Source organism: Rana temporaria, chromosome 4 (genome assembly GCF_905171775.1).
Source record: "Rana temporaria chromosome 4, aRanTem1.1, whole genome shotgun sequence".
NCBI classification, from domain to species: domain Eukaryota; kingdom Metazoa; phylum Chordata; class Amphibia; order Anura; family Ranidae; genus Rana; species Rana temporaria.
Genome location: NC_053492.1, coordinates 34,473,421 through 34,498,751, shown reverse-complemented (window position 1 = coordinate 34,498,751; position 25,331 = coordinate 34,473,421). Strand labels below are relative to the sequence as shown.

Genomic DNA, 25,331 nt, shown 5'->3' with positions numbered 1-25,331 from the left:
TGGCACTGAAATGCTGCGAAAAATTACACAGGGAAAGGATTTATTTAAAAAAAAACTATGCTGCGATGCCCATCTTGGTACACCCTGTACTCGGCTGCAGTAAGCAGCATCAGACATCTTGTTACACCCAGCCTGAACTACTGCAGCCGAGTGCAGGGCGTACCAAGATGGGCGTAGGGGAGTTCAGCTGCTGACAGCGATCAAATGTGACAGCACCGGTCACCGATACTGATACGGCTGCGCCCTACACGCCTGCCAGCTTACCAAGTTTCACTGCAGGTGAGGACTGCAGTCCGTGACTCCGGACACCAACTCCGTCTGCTGACTTCGGTCACCCACTCTGCCCGCCCTCTCTGGCCACCGACTCCGCCCACCCTCTCTGCCCATTGACTCTGCCCGCCCTCTCTGGCCACTGACTCGGGTAAGGCATCGGGAGCATTTGTGCGCGTACAAGTACAACGCAAATGCTCGGTATTGGTCCCGATACTAGTTATAGGTATCGGGACAACCCTAGTTTAGATCAAAGCATATTCATGTGTTAGAATGGCCCAGTCAAAGTCCAGACCTAAATCCAATTGAGAATCTGTTCAGAAGCTCTCCATCCAATCTGACAGGCCTTGAGTTATTTTGCAAAGAAGAGAGGGCAAAAATGTCACTCTCTAGATGTGCAAAGCTGGTAGAGACATCCCCAAAAAGACTTGCAGCTGTAATTGCAGCAAAAGGTGGTTCTACAAAGTATTTACTCCGGGGGGCTGAATACAAATGCACACCATACTTATCACAGATTTGTAAAAAATAAATTAAATTATTTATAATTTTCCTTCCACTTCACAATTATGTGCCACTTTGTGTTGATCCATCACATAAAATCCCAATAAAATACATTTATGTTTTTGGTTGTAACATGACAAAATGTGGAAAATTTCAAGGGGTATGAATACTTTTTCAATGCACTGTAAGAAAATAATGTATAGTTCTAATGTTAGGAAACCAAAATGGAGACATGCAAATAACTTCTTTATGTGCATTCAAATCTAATGGTCTAATAGTCAAATGGTTTACCTCACATTGAAAAATCCTAGAGCCATTTATTGTATTGTAAAGTGTTTTATGATTTTGCATTAGGACAGTAAAGCGCTTACCTTCAGCCAGCCTCTCCTTCCAGCTCTGGGATGCAGAGGTGAAGAATTCATTATTGAGGGCAGAGTTATTCAGCTTCAAAAGCCCATCTGAACCAGCCTGAGGACAGACAGAACTATCATAATTCCTCTCATTTGAAGAAATAATAAGTAGCTCTGGAACCCAGAATTATCTCCTATTAGTGTTGCTATAGACTAGGGTTGCGGTAGTTTCTGGATTCTGAGCGTCTACATGCCAAAGCATTTCCACAACAGTCTTGGTTTATAATATACTGTATGTAAAAGAATCTGAGATTGAAGCACCAAACCACCAGCTTATAGTCCAGATACAATTTTATTCCAATGTAAGATCAAATCGAGCCAACGCGTTTCAGCGGCCAGAAGTTTCCACACTTATCAGAGTTAGGACATAGAAAGCAATATATGTGGACTAGACAGAATTAAGAATATAAGGATAAATAGAGAACAGAGTTTTCAGCTTCTGCTTGTGCAAAGTCCAATCTACATATATTGTTTATCACCTGGTAAAGGGGGCAAATTTTGCCCCCCCTGAAATGCATTGACTCTATGTGCTCTTACATTAGAATTACATTTCACTACATGTAAAAAGGCTGTAGGTACACTCTTGCACATTTTTTGGCCTTGCCCACTACTGCAACCATTCTGGAGGGAGGTCAGGCTGATCACTCAGATTTACAGACTTCTGTGTTCCCAATTGCTTGGTGTGCTTTCTTCTGCACCATTCCTCAATATAGGCTGGCCATTGGGACTACCGGGAGTTTCCCGGTGGGCCGATGGCTCAGTGGGCCTTTTGTTATGCAAAGTTCGGTGGCCAGTGAGGAGGGCAGTTAGATGTGAGAGATTAATAGAGAGAAGAGCCCCACCCCCTCCCTGACCAACGATGAGGCGAACAGGAGCGGGCGCGGCCATCCTGGTGCTCCCAGAACCTGGATTTCTCCACTTTCTCTCTGCGCTTCCACTCCTGGCCATCAGGTACCCAGCATCCTACACATACATGCCCACACAATGAGACTGCGGGGGGAAGTGGAGGGGGGAGCAGAGGAGGGACTGCAGATAGGGACAGTGCTATGTGGTCTATCTCAGCCCTCCCCTCTTTCTCTCAGAAGCCCCCGTCTCTCCGTGCCCCCCCTCTGTCTCTGACCCCCTCCTGTCTCTCAGCGCCCCCTCTAGCAGCCCCCTCTGTCTATCAGCCAACCCCTCCTCTGTCTCTCAGCCCCTCCCCTCTCTCTTGCACTCACCCACCCCTTTTTTCTTACACTTACCCACCCCCCTCTCTTACACTCATCCCCCCCCCTCTTGCACTCACTCTCTTTTACACTCACCCATCCCCTTTCTCTTACACTCACCCCTCCTCACCCCTTTTCCTCAACCCACTCCCTCCTCTATCACGATATACAATAATGAATGTGGGGGCCTTTTGGTGGATGTGATTTTTTTTTAAAGGGGGGGGGGGGGGGGGCAGGTAGCATTTTATTAAATTAAAGTGGGTCGTTCTGGGTGAAGTCCAGGGCCAAATTGTTGTCCCAGTCCAGCCCTGCCTCAATACTTCTCAAGACATATAAGAAATCCACCTCTAAAGCAGGGGTTCTCGTTACCCCAGCCGGGGATTCTACATTTAACCAGTCTGATGCCCCCTGAGGGTGAGGTGGCTTTCCTGCTCCTCTCCTGTTCCAATGAGACCCTGGAGAATAAATTGATGGGTGTTGCAATTTATGTCACATGGTATTTGCGCAGTGGTTTTTAAACTGCATTTTTTGGGAAAAGATACATTTTTTTAAAAAATCTCATCACTCCCTGTCTTTGATCCTCTCTCCAGCTTCTATGGCTGACTGTACCTGCCTCAGAGTGCTCTCCCTGTGGTCCCGCTGACCCGCCGGCCGCATCTCTGGAGAATGGTGATGACAAGATCAAAGAGGGAGGGCAGAGCTGGCATGGAATCCCAACACGGCGCCGCTGCATTGCCACAGAGGACATCCAGAAGTAAAGAGAAATACAAAGAGGATGGGAGATCTAAAACCAGAGGAGCCAAGACCCCAAGGTAAGGAGGGCACAAGGGACATGTTCTATTATGCACAGAAGCTGCCGATTCAGCCCTCTGGCTTTGAGGAGGTAATGCCAGACCTGAAAGAGGAGGGACAAACACGAGGGGCAGCAGCCGTACTTAAAGAGCAAGAGGAACAGTCTCAGGACGAGGTAGATGAGAAAATATAAAAGATGATGATGTAACGCTGAGCAAATAGATACCAAACATGCACATGCCCTGCAGTGGGAACAAATTATGTAAATGTGACTATCCATGGGCGACGCTTTAAAAGCCTTTACAGGCTACCACTTTAGGTTTACACAGGAAGTCTGGTGCTAGAATTACTACCGATGATCTGACATTTGCGGTGATACCTCACATGTGTGGGATGATCGCCGTTTGTGTGCTTGTGGGACCGACGCCTTTGCATACAAGCACGTGGGGACGGGGGGAGCTTTACATTTTATTTTTTACTTTTACCGTTATCACAGAGAATATAAATATCTCTTGTGTTAGCAATAGGTAGTGACAGGTACTCCTTATGGAGAGATCTCGTGTCTATAAGACCCCAGATCCCTCCTGCCCTAAAACGCATTTGATCACACCAAGATCGGTATATTCAAATGCTAAAAAAGGCGCTGTTTACATCCGGGGGAAACCGGAAGTGATGTGTGCTCATCTCTTCCGGTTTCCAATATCACAGAGGCGAACAAAGCCATTGCGGTCTCTGTCTGCCTCTATGTTCAGCTGGAGGAAGCGCTGGCTGGTCGATTGGGACTCCCGGTGGGGTGGGGGGGCCCGAGAAAACCGCGGAAGGCAGAGCGAGGGAGGGGGGAAGTGGAGGGGTAGAAGCAGGAAAATAGGATTGCTTCTACAAGAGAGATAACCATCTGCTCTAAAAAACAAAATACGGGCAGCTGCAGGCATCAATCCGGTATAACCACTTGAAGTCCATCGATGTACCGCTATGTCTCTGGTCGTCAAGTGGTAACTTGACAACACCACCAAATCAGAGGAATTTTCAATTGCCTATAATTTCCAGATCTAAGAATACAGTAAAGTACAGGACACCTTACAAGCATATACAATAACCCATGGCATATGAATAGGATACCTGTGACCAGTACTGTACTATTAAGATAGACCCTATTTGTTTTAAACACCCATACAGCACTTTTTTCCACAAATATTCAATTTGACGTCCTATATGTCTACCAAGCAGAAAGCTCCAGTGTACAGAGCCCAGCACTCTTTGTTTCTTAATGTGGGGACTGGGTGGTTTCAGCACTGATCCTGGCACTAAACAGGCCAATACATTGGGCAATGCATCATACCTGCACATGATGAAGAGCAAAAATGATTGGATAGCAGAACTGTGAACTGGCATTCAGTTTTATGAGCTGGGTGATGTGTCAGAGGAGGGTGAAGAGTTAATTTCAGGGTTAGGTTAAGTCTTAGGTTAAGTGTTACACTCACTCCAAGAACTACCAATATATGGCAGCTCTTCTTCTCTGTGTTATACAGCCCATCACCCCTTGCAAAAGTCAGCATCTTACCGGCTGGTCCACCTCTGGTAGAAGCCCGAGAAGTCTCTGTTGGCAATCCGCTGGCAGCAATGAGAAGGTGTGCTTATTTATGAGGGCCCGCAGGTTGGTGTTCACCAGGATGGATTCCGGAGTCTCTACGTCTATCTCGGCACATTTGGTCCTCTTCAAGTGACCTGTAGAGGGAAGATGTTCCAGTACATTACACCAGATAGGAAATCTAGTCCTATACATGCGTCAATCAGACCATGTAGATCTGAGATCACAACCTAAGGTCACAGTGCCAGGGTGGGGCAAGCAAAGCCATTTTCAGCGATAGCCAGCAGGGGAGATTAGTCCATCCATGCTGTTTAGCGTGCATGGGAGAATTGATAGAATTTCTTTAGCTCAGCCTACAGGGAAGAATGAGAGAAATGCATGCCAAGTAGAATTCCAGCATAACACTAACTAGTCTTAAAAATGGTTTCCCCCATCCCCTGGTAGCTATGCTACTATTCTGTGTAAAAGAGATCTGCATACTTACCTATTTTTAACCCTGTCAGGTCACGTGATCCACAACTCCGGCTGCCAGGGGTCAGTCAGTGCTGGCTGCAGGGGAGAGGAGAGAGCACCAGCAATGGCTGGGACATGGGAACCTATGGGTGACCTCACAGCTCTTGGAATTCCCAGCCGTTGTCGAGCGCTCCTTCCTCTCCCATGCAGCTGCCACTCACTAACACAGGGGATCACGTAACTGAACCAGAGCGGACTAAAAATAGGTAAGTGTACAGAGCTTTTTTTACAGATTAGGCAGCATAAGTACCAGGAGAGGGAGGGGACATTTTTAGGACTAGTTAGTGTTTGGCTGGAATTCCACTTAAAAGTGGAACTATACTCACCCTCTAGCCAGCGCTTCAGTGTCTGTCCCAGAGCTCTCTGCTGGCCACTGATATCTTCAGCTAGTCATCAATCTTCAAGCCATTTTTAACCCCTTGGCCCCAGGCGCACGCAAATATGCGGCCTCCTGGCACCAGATCCTTAGTGCTGCATATTTGTGTGCTGTCCAATTACCGGTGCCTAACCAAAAGCCTTTTCATATCACGTGACCGCAGTGACAGCCAATCACGGCGGTCCCGTGCTCTTAAGCCCTGGCCCCGTTATCATAAACCTCTTAAAGGGCCGGAGGTGTCGGCGTAAAGAGGTTAATAGCTGGGCCGAGATAACGTCACTCCTACATATGTGCGGGAGTTCATTCATCTCGACATTGCCAAAACTGTACACTGAGCTGCGCCGTTTAGGAGATATTTACTGTATTTGCAGCCGATGACATCATCAATACATGCGCTCTGAAGGAACGGGCACCTGGGCAGTTTCTTCAGAACCCTCTACCATGACCCGCGGCTCCCATGCGTGGGAGTGACGTCACGTGGCTCCGGCCAGTCAAACACCTGCAGTCTGCGGACCAGGAAAGGAAGATGGGTGACAATGAGGGCTTTGTTTGCATGTAAGTTTCACATAATGTGCTAGTATGCAATGCATACTAGCACGTTATGACTTTTACTTTGCAGGTCAGGGGAAAAAAAAAACCATTGGTTTACTTCCTTTTTAAAGAGGAGTGATTATTTTCTATACCTACTGTACAGTGAGGACAGGCAGGAAAGATACTTTAATGCAGAAAAGGGCTATATGCAAGAAATCCCTATTGACTGACCACAGCTCGTCTCTGGCAGCACAGGGCATACTTGCCTTTTGTTGGGTTTGACAAATATGTTTTGATGTACCACCATTTTTTCAAATTTTGTACTGTGTGTTTTACATTATCTGCCTTGTTGGCTATGTCTATATATAAAACACGTTTTTATGTTTTGTATTAATAAAAGTGCCATTATATTGCCTTTTTACTATAAAATTATCTTTATGACCATTTTTGCCTAAAAAGTCCAAGGGGGCTCCAATCCTGCACTAAGTTGTTTACTACTAATGGCGGCGATCAGCGATTTTTTTCGTGACCACGACATTATGGTGGACACAATCGGACAATTTTGACACATTTTTGGGACAATTGTCATTTTCACAGCAAAAAATGCATTGTTTACTGTGAAAATGACAATTGCAGTTTGGGAGTTAACCACTAGGGGGCGCTGAAGGGGTTAAGCATGACCTCATATAAGTTTCTAACTGTAGGGGGGCGGGGCTGGACGTGTGACATCATTGATCGTGTTTCCCTATATCAGGGAACACACGATCAATGACAGCGCCACAGTGAAGAACGGGGAAGCTGTGTTTACACACACCTCTCCACGTTCTTTAGCTCCGGGGACCGATCGCGGGACACCAGCGGCGATCGGATCTGCGAGTAATGTGGTCACGGAGATTCGGACCGGGTCGCGGGCCCGCGACTGGGCACTTAGGCCCAGATTCACGTAGAATTCTCTGCGGCGTAACGTATAGTAGATACGTTACACCGCCGCAAGTTTTCATCGCAAGTGCCTGATTCTCAAAGCACTTGCATGAAAACTTATGCTGGCGGCCTCCGGCGTAAGCCCGCGTAATTCAAAGGGGCGTGTGCCATTTAAATTAGGCGCGCTCCCGCGCCGGACCTACTGCGCATGTTCCGTTTTGAAATTCCCGCCGTGCTTTGCGCAAAGTGACGTCATTTTTTCGAACGGCGACGTGCGTAGCGTACTTTCGTATTCCCGGACGTCTTACGCAAGAACAAAAAATTTGCTAATTTCGACGCGGGAATGACGGCCATACTTTATACAGCACATACGTGTGCTGTGTAAAGTTAGGGCAGCAAAAACGACGACTAACTTTGCGACGGGAAACTAGACTAGCAGCGACGTAGCGAATGCGAAAAACCGTCGTGGATCGCCGTAACTACTAATTTGCATACCCGACACTGGTTTACGACGCGAACTCCCCCCAGCGGCGGCCGCGGTACTGCATCCTAAGATCCGACAGTGCAAAACAATTACACCTGTCGGATCTTAGGGCTATCTATGCGGAACTGATTCTATGAATCAGTCGCATAGTTAGGAAGACCCTAAAACAGAGATACGCCGTCGTATCTCTTTTGTGAATCTGGGCCTTAAAGAGGACGTACAGGTACGTGCTTGTGCCCAGCCATGCCATTCTGCCGACGTATATGTGCAGGAGGCGGTCCTTAAGTGGTTAATGTAGGAAAGGTTGCTGACCCCTGCTGTAGACCATCTGAATGGATATACATACAATACAATATGCAGAAAACCAATGCATTTTTTTTTTTTTTAGATTCCACTATAATTATTAATGTGAGATCAATAAAAAAACAAAAAAAAATGCTCAATGAATTTCAACAAAATTTAATAGAAAGAAATAAGCTGGCCAAATGACACTCAGGATTTTGTTTCTGGGTGCAACAAAGAAGTGGGGAAGAACTGCCAAGATAAAGAACAGTAAGCAGGGAGGCCCTTTAAAAAGACACTGCCACTTTGACATAATAGGCAAGTGTCAGTGTCTGGTTCAAGACTTCAGTGACTCTTCAATCCACAAAGGGGCCGATTTACTAAAACTAGAGAGTGCAAAATCTGGTGCAGCGCTGCACTAAAACCAATCAGTTTCCATTTTATTTTTGTCAAAGTCTAACTGAACAAGCTGAAGTTAGAAGCGGATTGGTTACCATGCAGATTTTGCACTTTCCAGTTTTAGTAAAGTCTTTACTTCATGACACTTACTGTCCCGCAGTCGGCTGGACCTCTGCAAGGCTTTCTTCCCGAGGCCATGCAATGATTCATTGGATTTAACCGCCAAGTTGGAGGCTGGTGCAGAGATCTGCTGCGTCCTCGGCTGCACCTCGGAGCGCTTCGCTGTCCATGCTGTAAGAAAACAGAAACAGGAAAAATATTTAGTAATAATGCTCAGAGCACTTACTGTATGTCAAACGGGAACAACTGTCCCTGAACCGGGGTGTGGACCTTGAGGCTCCGTTCACACAAATGCGAATTGGATGTGGCTTTCCCTGCATCCAATTCGCATGACAGGAGAGTGTAACTGATGTTCTATCGAATAGCGCCTCCGTCAAAAAATGCGCAGTACGGAACGGCACTCCAGCGGATTTCCCGATCAGCTGGCGTGACATCACCATAGTGCATGCACACATCGAAGGAGGCTTTTTTTGATGGGGGACAGCATAGTTGTTAGCAAAGACAAAACCCGACGTTTAACACACCAAACCAGGGCTGTCTTAATGAGAGGGTACACCTGGGCGCTGCCCAGGGGCCCCAGCTGCATTGGGGGCCCCTGCCCTTTCCCCAAAGCAGCTGGTCCTTGAGCCCGGGCTGCCCCTCTACATCCCAGATATCCCCCCCAAGCACTCTGACCCCTCTTCACCCTAGTGGCCCTACCTCCTACCTACTTGATTTATGTTTACCTGCACTGTCTCCATGGTAGGGGCCCCAGAGCATTGCTTTGCCCAGAGGCCCATGATGCTATTAAGACGGCCCTGCACCAAACCCGCCCTGCAACACAGACAAAACCGCCCTTTGGCACACTGAAAACCCGCCCCGCGACAGCGACGCATCTGACAACTACAGGTTTTCAGTGTGCCAAAGGGTGGGTTTTGTCTGTGTTGCAGGGCGGGTTTGGTGTATTGAACGGCGGATTTTGCCTGCATCTAAGGACTGGTTGCAACACAGGCAAAACCCGCCCTTCAACACACCCACCCTGCAACAACAAGGCACAATCTGACAATTACGGTCTCCCACCGCTGTTTGTAAAGCTTTCAATTCTGCTCGTCAAATTCTGTCCACCATCAAAACATCCCTCCTACGATGTGCGCATGTGCTATGGTGATGTTAGAGCAGCTGATTGGGAGATCAGCTGGAGTGCCGTTCCGTACTGCGAATGCGCAGGCATTTTTTTTCGATGGAGGGCAGTATTCGATAGAACACCAGCTGTCAATGGAGCTGGTTCACACAGCTCCAGGGCGGCTGTGGTCCGATTCAGGGGGCGAGTTCAGGCAAAAACTTGGACCAGAAATGCACCTGAATCGTTAAAGAGGGACGCACCGGACCCCCTGCTGTGAACCGCAGCCGTAGAATGTGTGAATGGATGTTCATGTCACGCGTCACCTGAGTAGAGTGCTGTTTTAACATCTGGATTAAGTTTAAGTTTAAATTAACTAGCCCATATGTGAGACTTTTTTTTTTTTTAATCAACCAGTAGGTTGAATGAAAAAAAAAAAAAAAAAAGACTCAAAACCCCCATCCACACACTTTATGTGGATATCCTCCAACTGAACAATTGTATTCTGAAATCGAATAAACTTCCACGGTGTCAGAATACACTTATCAGCACTGGTGGCTATAGCCTGCAGCGCTGATCAAGCGGCAAGAACAGACAGGGTGGTTGTACAGAAGATGATCGGTAGATCGATTTCTATACGACCTCCCAGCCCATACTCTTAGGTAGATTCACAAAGAGTTAGGCCGGCTTATCAGTAGATAAGCCGACCTAACTCAGAATCTACGCCGCCGTATGTTTAAGCGTATGCTGAAACAGAGATACGCTTAAAAAAAGCTAAGATAGGACGGCTTGCGCCGTTCTATCTTAGCTTGCAATTTTTCGGATGGCCGCTAGGTGGCACTTCCATTGCGGCCGGCGTAGATTATGTAAATGAGCTTGTACACCGATTCCCGAACGTACGCGAGCCCGCCGCAGTCGAATTACGTCGTTTCCGTAAGGCCTAAGGCGGCCTTAAGTTATTCCACCTATGAGGTGGAATAACAATGTTAAAGTATGGCCGCCGTTCCCGCCGCGAGGTTCGAATTTTTTACGTTGTTTGCGTAAGTCTTCCGCGAATTGGGAGTTACGTAATTTACGTCCACGTCGAAATCAATAGGCCCGTACGGCGTACTTAGCCGCAATGCGCACTGGGAAATGTAGGCGCCCGGCGCATGCGCAGTAGCAAAAAACGTCAAAAAACGTGAGGTCAAGCCTCATTTCCATACAACACGCCCCCCTCCAAGTCATTTGAATTAGGCGCCCTTACGCCCGCTCGTTTGAGGCTACGCCGCCGTAGATTAGCAGGTAAGTAGATTGAAAATCACTACTAGCCTAGTTATTTTACGGCGGTGTAGCCTAAACAGGCTAGGCTAGGCCGCCCTAAAGTTAGTCCAATGTACCTGAATCTACCTATCTGTCTGTAACTTCTGAACTGGCCAAACTTCGATCAATGTTCAATGAGAACTGAAGACGATGTTTGAATGAGTGTCTTAGGCTGGGTTCACACTATTCCCTGCATCCAAATTTGCATGTCAGGGGATTGTGACTGGCTCTCTATGGAGGAGTCCTGTGCGTCTTCTGGTTTGTTTCAGGTCCGAATTCAGTCAAAATTTAGGACCGAAATTGGATCTGAAACGGTGAACAGGGAAGCACCGACCCCTGCTGTGAGCCCCTCTGTGCCGCAATGTGAACCCAGCCTTAAACATTACAGAACAAATTAATTTGAATGTAACTACTAATTATATATTATGAGCTGGATAAATGAGACCTTTCATAGACTCATGGAGTCCTTAGTGGTGAACTTTTCAATACTGTACATAGGCCCCCTTCTCAACTGTACAATGTAATGGCGTGCAGTGAGCTGCAGCCATTCATAAAACCCCCTCCACTGGCAGTATTTTTTTATACTTATTCTTTACAAAATCACTTGAAGTCACAGGGTCCTCTTTGCCTATTCTCTGGGATGGAAGGTCCTCAAAAAGGCAGAGAGCCCTCTCTGCACCATTTCACAATGAATGCAAATCATGGCGATACCCCTTCAGGGTTAATGACTCCCTGCACTCACTATATGTCCTCAGTCTTCCATGTTGAGTCATCTCGAGTGTCATTCAACATGGAAGACTGAGAATATCTTGTGACAGAAAAGGGGTGCTGCATGGCAACAGTTAAAGATAAAAAATAGTATAGAAGCCTGATCTGCTATTTTTTTTTTTTGCAAACAGACATTTTTAGGCGAATAAAATAATAAGCCCAGAATACGGAATCATGCACACGGCCATAAAGCATACAGAGCCTGTGTACTGATATTCCCAGGGTACAGTGCTGTGAAAAAGTATTTGCCACTTCCAGATTTTTTTTATATTTGTCATACTTAAATGATTCAATTTTATTTTTAAAAATGTTATTTTTAATATTACAAAAACATAACCAGAGTAAATACAACATTCAGACTTTAGATAAATTCATTTATTAAGGGGAAAAGTTGTCCAAATCTGCCTGACCCTATGTGAAAAAGTAATTGCCCCCCTAAACCTAATAACTGGGTGTGCCACCCTTGGCGGCAACAACTGCAATTAAAGTGGTTGTAAACTCTCGTTTACAACTTTATGTTACAGGTAGGCCTATATTAAGGCTTACCTGTAGCGAACAAGGATATCTCCTAAACCTGCACAGTTTAGGAGATATCCCTGTATTTGCATCTGCCGACGTCATGCGGCACATGCGCACTTAAAGGAACACTAAAGGCAAACTTTTTTTTTTTTTTTTAAATAACAAACAGTGTTCCCTAACCCTGTCTTCTGGGGTCCCTCGGCGGCTGTCTTGGCTCCTCCTCGCAAAAGCTTTCCACCTTCAAGCGAGCGAGCATGGTGGAAAGCTTTTGCGAGTGCGCTCCCGTGATACAGCCGACTGTATCACTCGGCCCCAGCTGATTATGCCTTTGCCTTGCTATTTTTTCAGTTTTTTTCGGAGGGCTTACCGTATTTATCGGCGTATACTGCGCACTTTCTTGCCCTGAAAATCAGGGAAAAATCGTAGGTGCGCGATATACGCCGATAACCCGCTTTCCCGCGCCGAGTTTGAATACTGCGCCGGCATATACCGAGCGCAGTACACTCGTGTATAGTCGGGTCCTCTCGCGCCTACCCGACTATACACGAGTGTACTGCGCTCGGTATATGCTGGCGCAGTATTCAAACTCGGCGCGGGAAAGCGCAAAACGAGCGGGGAGGACGCCGGACCCGACGAAGAGGACACCCGAAGCCGCAGACGGATGCCGGACCCAACGAGGCCGCCGCGCAAGACACCAAACTGTAAGTACAAAAATCTTTTTTTCCACAGGAATTTCGGGGCAAATTTAGGGGTGCGCGCTATACCCCAATAAATACGGTACTTCCACTTTAAGCATTTGTGATAACTGGCAATGAATCTTTCACATTGCTGTTGAAGAGCCAATGGCTGTGCTGCTATCAATCTATCCAATTAAGAGTCGGGACCCCGTGGAGAGAGGGGCGGCCCGCAGAGGAAAATTTGGGGTTCAGGTAAGTAAATAGGGGGGCTGGTCACTGCATGGTGTTTTTTCACCTTAATGCATAGGATGCACGAGGGTTTTCAGCACCTTTGAGTCCAGATTTTGACTAGGCCACTCCAAAACCTTAAATTTTGTTTTGTTTTTTTGAGCCACCACCATGTGTGACTGTTAGTATGATGTTCTTATTATGAAATGCTGTATTAGTTTTACACCAGATGTAACGGGACGCACACCTTCCAAAAAGTACAACTTTTGTCCACAGAATATTTGCCTAAAAGTCTTGGGGATAACCAAGATGTTTTTTGGCAGATGTGAGAGGAGCCTTTGTGTTCTTTTTGGTCAGCAGTGGCTTTCTTCTTGGAACTCTCCCATGGATGCCATTTTTGCCCAGTCTCTTTCTTATTGTTGAATCATGAACACTGATCTTACATGAGACAAGTGATCAGTTCTTTAGATGTTGTTCTGTTTTTTTGTTTTTTTTTATGACCTCCTGGATGAGTCGTCGTCATGCTCTTGGAGTAATTTTGGTAGGTTGGCCACTCCTGGGAAGGTTTACCACCATTCCAAGTTTTCTCTATTTGTGTATAATGGGTCTCACCGTTGTTCACTGGAGTCTCAAAGCCTTAGAAATTACATGTCAATGACTTTGTTTCTCATCTGTTCTTAAATTTCTTCAGATTGTGGCATGATGTGTTACTTTTTGAGATCTTTAAGTGTGCTTCACTTTGTCAGACATCTATTTAAGTGATTGCTTGATTCAACAGGTCTGCCACTAATCAGGTCTGGGTGTGGCAAGACCAATCTAACTCAACTTTCCAAAAAATGTGTTTAATCACAGTTCAGTCATAATTTAGCAGGGGGGGAGAGGGTGAAAATACGTTTTCATATAGAGCCAGGCAGGTTTGGACAGCTGTTTTTCCCCTTAGGGCCCTTTCAGACGTGCAGACCTTATGTCCGCTTTTTCATCCATCCGTTTGCGGAAGAAAAAGGGACATACATTGGTCCCTATGTGATTGCGGGTGTCAGCGGATAAACATCCGCTGACACCCGTAATCTTCCGCTTCCGCAAAGATCCGATTTTGCAGAGGGAAGAATGTCCTATTTTTCCTTCCGTCTGCGGATCGGATGAACACAGACACACGGTCCGTGTTCATCCGATCCCCCATAGTGGAGAGCGGAGAAAAGACAGGGCGGTCCCTGCACAGTGTGCGGAGACCGCCCTGTCATCCGACGGCTCAGCGGGGATCTACGGAGCGATCCCCGCTGAGCTTACGGGCACACAGAGGCAGATCATTACTGGTCCGCCCCATGTGAAAGGGCCCTTAAAACGGAGGTTCACACAAAAAGTGAACCTCCGCTTTTTGGATCCCTCCCCCCTCCGGTGACACATTTGGCACCTTTCAGGGGGGAGGGGGGTGCAGATACCTGTCTGAGACAGGTATTTGCACCACTTCCGGGTCTGATCCCTGCGGGGAATCCAGTCTGTGACGTCACCCGTCCCCGCTGTCTTCTGGGAAACACTGTTCCCAGGAAAGAGCGGGGACCAGTGACGGCGCGCCGCGATCCTCGCGCATGCGCAGTAGGGAATCGGGCAGTGCAATTGCAAAGACTTCCTGATTCCCTCACCGAGGATGGCGGCGGAAGCAGCCGCGGACCGAGCGATTGCTCAGGCTCGGCTGCTGACATCACGGGCGCGCTGGACAGGTAAGTGTCCATTTTTTAAAAGTCAGCAGCTGCCGTATTTGTAGCTGCTGACTTTAAAAAAATAAAATAAAAAATCAGCGGAACCTCCGCTTTAATAAATGAAATCATTATTTAAAAACTGCATTTTGTATTTACCCGCATTATCTTTGTGTAATAGCCCCCCGGTTTTACTTACCTGAGTCCTGTATTCCCCCGCCGGAGACGCGCTCTTCCCCTCTGCCCATTGTCTCGGCTCTTGATTGGACAGATTGATAGCAGCGCTGCCATTGGCTCCTGATGGTATCAATCAGATCCAATAACACAGGCGGGGCCAAGTCAGGTATTCTGCATCTATGGATGCTAATGCTGGACTCGGGAGCACGCCCGCAAGGCAACCCCCCAGGAGAGCGCTTCTCCTATGGGGTTATACGATGCAGGGAGGGGGACCCCAGAAGTTGAGGGCCACTCTGCAAAACGAACTGCAGAGTGGAGGCAAGTATGACATGTTTGTTATTTTAAAAAAAAAGAAGCCTTGGAATCACTTTAAATCTAATTGAGATGCTGTATCATGACCTTAAACAAGCCGTTCATGCTGGAAAACCCTCCAATGTGGCTGAATTAAAACAATTGCAAAGACAAGTCAGGCCAAAACTCCTCCACAGTAATGCGAAAGACTCATTGCCAGTTATCACAAACGCTTAACTGCAGTTGTTGCCACCAAGGTTGGCACAACCAGTTCTTAGGTTTAGGAGGAAATTTCTTTTTCGCATAGGGCCAGGCAGGTTTGGACAACTTTTTTCCCTTCATAAATAAAATGATCTTAAGATGGCATTTTGTATTTACTCGGGTTATCTTTGTGTAATATAAAAATTTGTTTGATGACCTAAATCATTTAAGTGTGACAAATATGCAAAAAAAAAAGTCAGGAAGGGGGCAAATACTTTTTCACAGCACTGTTCAGCTGATCATTAAGTGCTGTAGAAGAGGGAGCCGTACGTGGTTGTGTGTCAGGGATTGTGGAAAGCACCCGCATGCACACCAACCTATGCTCCGAACACACAGTGGGGTTGATTTACAAACCCTGGAGAGTGAAAAATCTGGTGCAGCTGTGCACTGTAGCCAATCAGCTTCTATCTTCAGCTTGACAAAAAAAAAACCCTGGAAGCAGATTGGTTTCTATGCTGAGCCACACCAGATTTTGTAAACCAACCCCACTGTCAGTATGCAGGCACTGGCAATAGTGAACGTTTTGTTCCATTGTAGATCAGTGGTTCTCAACCTGTATAGTGCCGTGACCCCTTTATAAAATTTCCCAAATTGTGGGGACCCCTAAGGCCTCGTACAGACGAGAGGATATCCGCTGGAAACGGTCTGCCGGACCGTTTCCAGCGGATAAATCCTCTGGCGGATTTGGATCTGATGGCTGTACACACCATCAGATCGAAATCCCCGCGGAATACATCGTGCGCGACCCTGGAAGGAAAATACTTCCACGCATGCGTCGAATCATTACGACGCATGGGAGGGAGGGGAGCGGACGGACTGATCCGGTGAGTCTGTACAGACGACCGGATCAGTCCGCTGGACTGGTTTCCAGCGGATAGATTTCTTAGCATGCCAAGAAATTTTTATCCGCTGGGAATCCGTCGGCTGGATTTTTATCCGCTGGGAAATGTCCGCTCGGACGTACACATGACCGGATCTATCTGCTGGAACTGATCCGCGGATCAATCCCAGCAGATAGATCCGGTCGTGTGTACGGGGCCTAACAGTAAAATTATTTTTGTAGTGTGGGTTGTGGGCACTCAGAGAAAGACAAGTAATTTGCGCCCCTAACCCACAGACATTTATCGCTCCCTGAGTCCCTTCCACTCGTACAATATTAAAACCCCTTATGGTACATTTTAGGATGTACTACTCTTTCTCTTTGTTCTCCTTTTTTTTCCCTTTTATCTCTCTCTATCCTAATTTCTTGTTTCCCCCATCCCTCGCTCTCTAGCCATCTTTTTTTGTTCTTTCTCTCCCTTTTTCTGTGTTCCTCCCCCTCTTTTCATACTTTCTTTTTTATTCCCTTTCTTACTCTTTGGTGGGGGGAATGGGATGAGTGGCAGTGCAGCAGGGGGTTCTCATCAACCAACTTTGGTGCTCTTGATCAAGGTCACCTGCTGATCTGAGAACTGTAGTGGGGGCTTTTAATGGCAACTATAATCACAGGTAGTGTTACTGTGTGTCTCTGACTTTGTGGTGTCTCTTAGCAGTGACACCTATGCCGAAATAAGGGGAAAGGGTCACCTCCAGCCCCTCCCACTTCACATTCCTCACCAGTCAGCTGACCTCTAGTCTCTGCCCCCCAGCCATACCGTGAACTGAATGGGCAGCTGCGATGAGGCTGAGTGGGCGGCCGCATGCGGACGGCCACAGAATCCAGGGACAGCCCTGCTGGGCAGCTGCGAGAAGGCTGGTAGAGCGGTGCAGGCTTCAGGAACAGCCCAGGATTCAGGGACCCATGGCAAATCGTCATTTGACCCCCGAGGGGGTCCCGACCCCCAGGTTGAGAACCACTGTTGTAGATGAAGTGCCAGAATCAATCCGATCTCTAGTCAGAAAGCAGACTCCTTGTGTACGTACTTTGTGCCGGCGCCGACTTGGACGCTGCGATATTGCTGGTGCTCTTCGCGGCCTTCAGTAAAAGGTGCTGGCTGGCCGCGACCGGCATCACAGCCCTGCGTTGCTGCTTCTTCCGCTGTTGTTGTTGTTTCAGGGCCTGCACAAGGGACAACCACAGCATCATATAATAAAGGTTTCAGTATTTTACATACAGTCATGGAAAATAATAACACAGAGGAGGAAAGCTGCGTGAGCTTTAGCTTGCGGATCTCTCACAATGACAGCACGTGGCGCCCCTAGGGACTCGGTCCAACTCCCCAACAATGATTTTATAATAACCTGAGCATACAGACCTCCCCTTCCTGAACCCCACACTGATCTCTACAAGTAGAAGAGCACACCAAGTTTGTATCTTTTATGAAGTTTCTACGAGCATGGAGAGGTTTTCTGACACCTTGGGGATTTTTGGTTGTTTTTTTAACTTCTTATTCATGACAGGTTAGCTTGGAGAGAACATGTGGCGCCACAACTTGCCAGCTTTACCCCTGACTAGCTAGGAAACCTTCCTCGGTGTACCCCTCTGAAATCGGATTCACTTTGTTAACCGCTTCATCCCCAGAAGAATTTACCCCCTTCCTGAACAGAGCACTTTTTGCGATTCGGCACTGCGTCACTTTAATTGACAATTGCGCGGCCGTGCGACGTTTCACCCAAACAAAATTGACATCCTTTCCCCCCCCCCCACAAATAGAGCTTTCTTTTGGTGGTATTTGATCACTTCTGCCGTTTTTATTTTCTGCGCCATAAACAAAAAAAGAGCGACAATTTTGAAAAAAAAAAAATATTTTTTTGTCTTTTTGCTATAATAAATATCCCCCCCCAAAAATATATAAAAACATTTTTTTTTCCCACAGTTTAGGCCGATATGTATTCTTCTACATGTTATTGGTAAAAAAAAAAAAACAATAAGCGTATATTGATTGGTTTGCGCAAAAGTTAGAGGCCCAGATTCACAAAGCGCCGACGTATAACAAGTTACGCCGACGTTAGTGCAAATGTGCGCCGTCGTATCTGTGCGTCAGACCCACAAACAGATATGCGCCTAAAACCAGGCTACACCCTGCCGACGTAGCTTGCTTACGCCGGTGTAGGGTGGGCGCACATTTAGGCTGGGTGCATGGTGGCCCTCCCATTGATTAGCCATTCAAACATGTAAATGAGGGAAATACGGGATTCACGAACATACGTGCGCCCGACGCAGGCTACGCGAGGTGCGCGTAAGTTGTACGTCCGGCGTAAAGTTATTCCCCATAAATGAGGTGCAACCCAGCAACAGACATGCAAAGGTGTGCACCAGGGAACACAAGCCGGCGTATTTTATTTTGGACGTGTGTCTGGCTGGGCGTAGGTTACGTTCACGCCGTACGCAGTGATCCGGCGTAGTTTAGGCAGTTGTTCCGACGTGGTTGTGAGCAGGCGCAGGGGGATGCGTCCACGTCACGGCGCATGCGCAGTTCGTGATACGTATCTGTCTGGCGCTCTGCCCATCATTTGCATGGGGTCACGGCTCATTTGCATGGGTCACTCCCACTTCCACCTACGCCGGCGTACACCTTCAAATCCCACGCCACGCTGGCGCATTGTTGAGAGCACTGGCTTGCTGAATGCATTGCTTGCCTCTCTGTGCTGCGTTGGCGTAGCGTACATTGGTTACTCTACGGCGGCGTAAAGTGCGCCTTGCTCTCTGTGAATCTGGGCCATAGTGTCCACAAAATAGGGAAAAGATATATGGCATTTTTATTAGTAATTTGTTTTTATTAGTAATGGTGGTAATATGCGATTTTTATCGCGACTGCAATATTGCGGCGGACACATTTGACACTATTTTGCGATCATTGTCATTTATACAGCGATCAGTGCTATAAAAATGCACTGAATACTGTGTAAATGACACTGGCAGTGAAGGGGCTAAACACTAGGGGGCGATGAAGGGGTTAAGTGTGTCCTAGGGAGTGATTCTAACTGTGGAAATGTCTTATTTACATAGGAATCTCCCCGTTCTGCCTCTCCATGACACCAACATCGAGTTTGCTGGGCCCGCGGACTCGGTCACAGCGAACGCGGCAAACTAAAGGGGACATACCTGTACACCCATTTGCCCACCACTGCCATTGTGCCGACGTATATCGGCGTGCAGCGGTCGGCAAGTGGTTAACCTGCCCAACTGTAAATCAGAACTCCAGTCTGCATCAATTTTTATACGCTGGCTTAGTGGTTTGCAATTCAGCCTTGCAGCACTGGGACCTTCGGTTTCAATCCCACCTAGGACACTACCTGCACGGAGTTTGCATGTACTTGCGTGGGTTTCCTCCTGGTTTTCTGGTTTCCTCCTACACTCCAAAGACTTGCTGGTAGGTTAACTGTCTCCTGTCTAAATTAGCCCTAGTATGTGTCTGCATTAATGTATTCATGTGAGATAGGGACCTTAGATAGAGTGTAAGTTCCTTGAGGACAAGCCTTCTCATTTTTCATGCTGTTCAGCATTTCTTTCCTTATTTTATTTCTTTAATTTCTTTCCTTATTTTAACATTTATGTGAAGAGGGGTACATCTTCTGCGGTCCTAACACACTTCATTTGTTAGGGGGACGCTGCGGCTCCTCCATAGATACAGTACAGTGAGCGTTGTCACCCGAGAACAGAAGTGTCTTACTAGCGGAATCACCATGTGAGATAAAAGGAAAGAAATAATAATTAATGCCAACAACACACTGGTAATATACATTAAGCTTAAAGATGAATTTTAGTCTGAAACTTAAGTCCTGCTAGAACACTTCTGGCTGGCCCCTTCTGTGGGTATAGCTAGGTAAAACTAAGTGCCTCAATCCAGGAATACACGGTCTCACCCTGCTCTGCACATGCTCAGTTGCTCTCTATATTTCAGCATGGTGCTGCAAATCAGAGCCACTAGAGGACAAACTGCTGACAGCCTAAAGATTTACCGTTGCTCAGGGGCTCTGGGCTTCAGCAAAATGGCGGCCCCCAGCAAGAAGAAACAGGAACAATGCTGGAGGCAATTTACAGTACCCACTAATGTTGGTAGCATAATTATCAATGTGGAATGTATGTTCCTTGCTGTGACGGGAGTCACTTTGGGTGGAGGGCTTGTGGAACCCAGCTTACCTTGGAGAGCACTGTAACTTGTCCAGCTCCCCCCGTCCCTCCTATGTGTAAGCTACCCTGTGTCTATTAGGGGCACAGGGAGACCGAGAACCCCAGTCTGGTCTGCCTAACCCAACTCCCAGTACAACCACACCGGACTCAGCATTTCATTTTACCCCTGTTATCCTGGATTCTATATGTGTGGTTTGTGCTGAAGGAATGAAGGAGCTCTTTCACTTGGGACTTTAATATTTCTGAACAATATCTCTCAAGAAAATATGAAGATACCGTATTTGCCGGCGTAAAGGACGACCCCCTAATTTTACAGGAAATATGTTGGTTTTGGGATATACTCGCCGTATAAGATGACCCCCTTCCTACAAGTCTGTCTGGAAGCTGAGGGGTAGCCGGAACAACCGCTGACAGGAACAACCGCTGACAGAAACAGGCTTTTTTCAAATCTCACTGTGCCATTACATGCCTCACTGTGCCATTCCATTACATGCCTCACTGTGCCCTACATTACATGCCTCACTGTGCCATTACATGCCTCACTGTGCCATCACTTGCCCCCACTGTGCCATCATTTGCCTCCACGGTGCCATCATTTGCCCCCACTGTGCCATCACTTGCCCCCACTGTGCCATCACTTGCCCCCACTGTGCCATCATCTGCCCCCACTGTGCCATCACTTGCCCCCACTGTGCCATCACTTGCCCCCACTGTGCCATCACTTGCCCCCACTGTGCCGGCCAAGACGATCTCCCTACCTTATGTTTTTGCAGATTCTGTCTTCCAGGCTGCGGGCATCCATGATTCAAAAGCTGCGCCTTCTCCTCAGACTGTTCCGTGATAGGCGGAACACAAATTTTCCCAGCAGGGCCTCTGTTCAGTGTTCCGCCTATCACGGATGTCCTCTCGTCCGAGGATGAGAAGGCATCCGTGATAGGCAGAACACTAAACAGAGGCCCCGATGGGAAAATGTGTGTTCCGCCTATCACGGAACAGTCTCAGGAGTAGGCGCGGCTTTTAAATCACGGATGCCCGCAGCCTGACGGAGACTGTCCTCGGCGTATAAGACGACCCCCGACTTTGGATGCATTTTTTTGCATCCAAAAAGTCGTCTTATACGCCGGAAAATACGGTAAATACATTTCACCTTTCAGATTGCTAGATTGTTTGAGGTGTGGCTGTATCCCATTGTTCTATTGTTTGTGTCTGCCTTGGGAGCAACCTATTATAGGATGTATATGTCTATGTGGATTAGCTGTGTGGGGGGGGGGTTCTCCAGCAGCCCCTCCCAAAGAGGGTCTACTATTGGAAAGTTGAATACGCCTGTGTCATGCTACTGGTGGAGGTAACATTTACCCCGCCCTGTGTCATTATGCAAAGAGGGGGATTGTCCTCTTGAGTGTATATCTGTGTGGACCTGTGTTTGATGTTTTTCCACCCTACACTGATGCTTCGACAAGTGGCGGGGTGGGCTAAGGGATCGTGGATCAGGCTGGTTACTGGACAAAGGGAGCTTATACAGCGGGCAGACTCCTGAGTATGGGGGTCTGTGACACTTACTAAAGAACATCATTTTTTTTATCAAATTGTTATGAGTAAAGTTCTGCTTTAATTTTTTTACTCTTGGGTTTCAGCACACTTCTTGTACATTTCAGCATATCCCAGCAGTACATTGGGGAAACTTCGCTGTCATACCAATAAATCATGTCCTATTCATATTTTTGCACTAGATTGGTATACAGAAAAACCACAAACTGCATTAACCTACAATTAATAATGCATTAAAACCAAGATGTAAAATATTTTTTAACACCAAGATTTTTCAGTAAGAAAACAACATTTCTTTTGCATTATGGAAGTAAAAAGCATTGGATATCTTCAGCACACTACTCTGCTGCCACCTGCTGTACAGAAATCAGTATGCACGCTGAAATCTTAGGGCCAGATTCTCAAAGGGCTTACGACGGCGCAACGCCATCGTAAGTCCTAATCTGGCCCGGCGTATCTATGCGACTGATTCTTAGAATCAGTTACGCATAGATATCCATTAGATCTGACAGGCGTAAGGCTCTTACGCTGTTAGATCTTAGATGCATTTTTTTTCCCGCCGCTAGGTGTCGCCGACGTCGTTTTCCCCGTAGTCTATGCAAATTAGCTATTTACGCGAGATTCCCGAACGTACACGCGGTCGACGCAGTGAATTTACGACGTTTCCGTAGCTTTTGCGACACGCAACGTTGCCCCTGCTATATGAAGCTAAAAGTGCAGGAACTCCGTTCCCACGCATTCCCACAGGACTTGAGCCCTGGCTACCTGACATTTACATGAGTCTCTTGAGCCACTGGCTGCAGACAACTGAACCCTTTCATTAGAAGGCCCTGTGTATACAATAACCTAACTGCTACAGACAACAGAAGACTGTGGCCCAGATTCTCGTAGATGGGCGCAAAACTGTGCGGGCGTAACGCATCTGATTTACGCTACGCCGCCGCAAGTTTTACAGGCAAGTGCTTTATTCACAAAGAACTTGCCTGTAAAGTTGCGGCGGCATAGCGTAAATCACCCAGCGCAAGCCCGCCTAATTTAAATTAGCCGAGTAGGGAGCGTGGAGCATTTAAATTAAGCGCATGCGCCGTCCGGAAAATAGCCCAGGGTGCATTGCTCCAAATGACGTCGCAAGGACGTCATTGGTTTCGACATGAACGTAAATGGCGTCCAGCCCCATTCACGGACGACTTACGCAAACAACGTAAATTAAAAAATTTCGACGCGGGAACGACGGCCATACTTAACATTGGTTGCCCCTCATATAGCAGGGGCAACTTTACGCCGCGCAAATCTAACGTAAACGTTGTAACTTCACTGCGTCGACCGCGCGTACGTTCGGGAATTCGCGTATTTAGCTAATTTGCATACTCGACGGGGAAAACGACGGAGGCGACACCTAGCGGCAAAAAAAAAAATTGCATTTAAGATCCGACAGCGTAAGAGCCTTACGCCTGTCGGATCTAATGGATATCTATGCGTAACTGATTCTAAGAATCAGTCGCATAGATACGACGGCCCAGATTAGGACTTACGACGGCGTACATTGCGTTGCTCCGTCATAAGCCCTTTGAGAATCTGGGCCTGTATGTCTGTCTTGCACTCTACACTAAGATAAGTGCCTGTAGATACATGTGACGAGACCTCACCTTCCAGCAGTCGGTAGAGCTTGTGTGACAATACAGTTCTCTCTATTATGTTATGGATGGACTGTGTGGTGACAAATGAGGATGTGATGTATATGGAGTGACACGTGAACCTCCCCGCTCGTCCCCTCTGTTACCTGTTTCAGTGCTTTCTTGCTGAGCTTCTGAGATGGAGAGATGACTTTCCCCGCAGGGATGGGGGGTGATGGACAGCTGGGCTGGGGTGAAGATGGCTGGGACACTCTAGATGTAACTACAAAGCAAATGAGAAACAAAAATATGAGTTCTGACGATCGGAATGACAATGGCACATCTGAGATAGGACATATAGGATGAAGTAGTGCTGGCTGTCTTATACTAAAGCTGGGGGTTTCCTGACCCACAATGCACGCTATACTACACACCATTCATCCCTACACCCAACGTGAAAAGGATTGTTATGTTCGGCACATGCGTGTATGTTCGGTGCATTTACATTTTGCAAATGTAAAGGAAATTTGTAAGTTCTGTATATAATTGTATTCTAATTTGTATGTATTGCACACCGCCCTCCCTGTGCACACGGCACCAATAATGTTTTCATTCTCTTGAGTCCTGATTAGAATTAGCCTGCCTATGTTACGCCCCTTGTCACCATAAAAGTACAATTGTAATATTAATGTGATACCTACGTAGTCATGTGTATAAAAACCTTCAATTGCGTCAAAATAAAGCAGAACAGTTGTTTGGAAAGATGCAGAGTGCATCTTTTGTGTCTGTTCCCTACTGCAGTAGTTATTATTCATTTGGAACCACTAATCAATATAAGGATAGGAGTTGTCTATCTATAAAATATCCAGGACACAGAGCAGCGAGTATTTAACGTGACACTAACTGCTTGCCGACCAGCGCACGACTACTGTATTTATCGGCGTATACTGCACACTTTTTTGCCCTGAAAATCAGGGCAAAATCGTGGGTGCGCAATATACGCCGATACCCGCGCTGTGTTCGAACCACTGCGCCGACATATACCGAGCGCAGTACACTCGGGTATAGTCAGGCAGGCTTGGCTCCTCTCGCGGTCGAGCGGGGAGGACACCACGATGGCCGCAGAAGGACGCCGGACCGGACGAGGACGCGATGGACGAGATGGACGACAGGCATCCAAACTAAGTATTTTTTTCAGGAATTTTCCTTTAAGTTCGGGGGTGCGCGCTATACGCCGGGGCGCATTAAAGCCCGATAAATACGGTATATATGTCGGCAGCATAGCACGAACAGCCAGAAGGACGTTTATATACGTCCCCTTTAAGATCGCGGCATTGTGGACGCGTGCGTGCCCGCGGGTCCCGTGGACTCGATCACCATGGGGATACCTGCGCTCGTCTCACGGTGAGGAAGAACCGTTACATCAGCATCTCCCCACTCTGCCTAGTGACAATGACAGTGATCACCGCTTCCTGTAATCGGAAGCAGTGATCACTGTCTTGTCACACACAGCCCATCCCCCCTACAGTAACAATCACTCACTAGGGCAAACATAACCCCTAGGAGTGCCACCTAGTGGTTAACCGCTGGGTCCCTGCAACAAGGGCACATTGACAGCTGGGTCCCTGCAACAAGGGCACATTGACAGCTGGGTCCCTGCAACAAGATCGCACCAACAGCTGGCTTTCTATTAAAATGACACACTGACA

At 47.3% G+C, this 25,331-nt stretch overlaps 1 protein-coding gene across 2 annotated transcripts in view; it reads right to left on the bottom strand.

Annotated features, from left to right (window-relative positions):
- The window catches only part of ASXL2 (ASXL transcriptional regulator 2), a 131,873-nt gene that overhangs the window by 14,703 nt on the left and 91,839 nt on the right, over positions 1 to 25,331 (bottom strand). The window contains exons 5-9 of one of the 2 annotated variants that reach the window (XM_040348220.1): positions 23,790 to 23,905; positions 17,311 to 17,446; positions 8,423 to 8,563; positions 4,740 to 4,903; positions 1,143 to 1,239 (exon numbers count right to left, since the gene is read on the bottom strand). In XM_040348220.1, coding sequence (XP_040204154.1) covers positions 1,143 to 1,239; positions 4,740 to 4,903; positions 8,423 to 8,563; positions 17,311 to 17,446; positions 23,790 to 23,905 — 654 coding nt within the window. The remainder of the gene's footprint in view (positions 1 to 1,142; positions 1,240 to 4,739; positions 4,904 to 8,422; positions 8,564 to 17,310; positions 17,447 to 23,789; positions 23,906 to 25,331) is intronic. The other variant, XM_040348221.1, reaches the window with a different exon arrangement.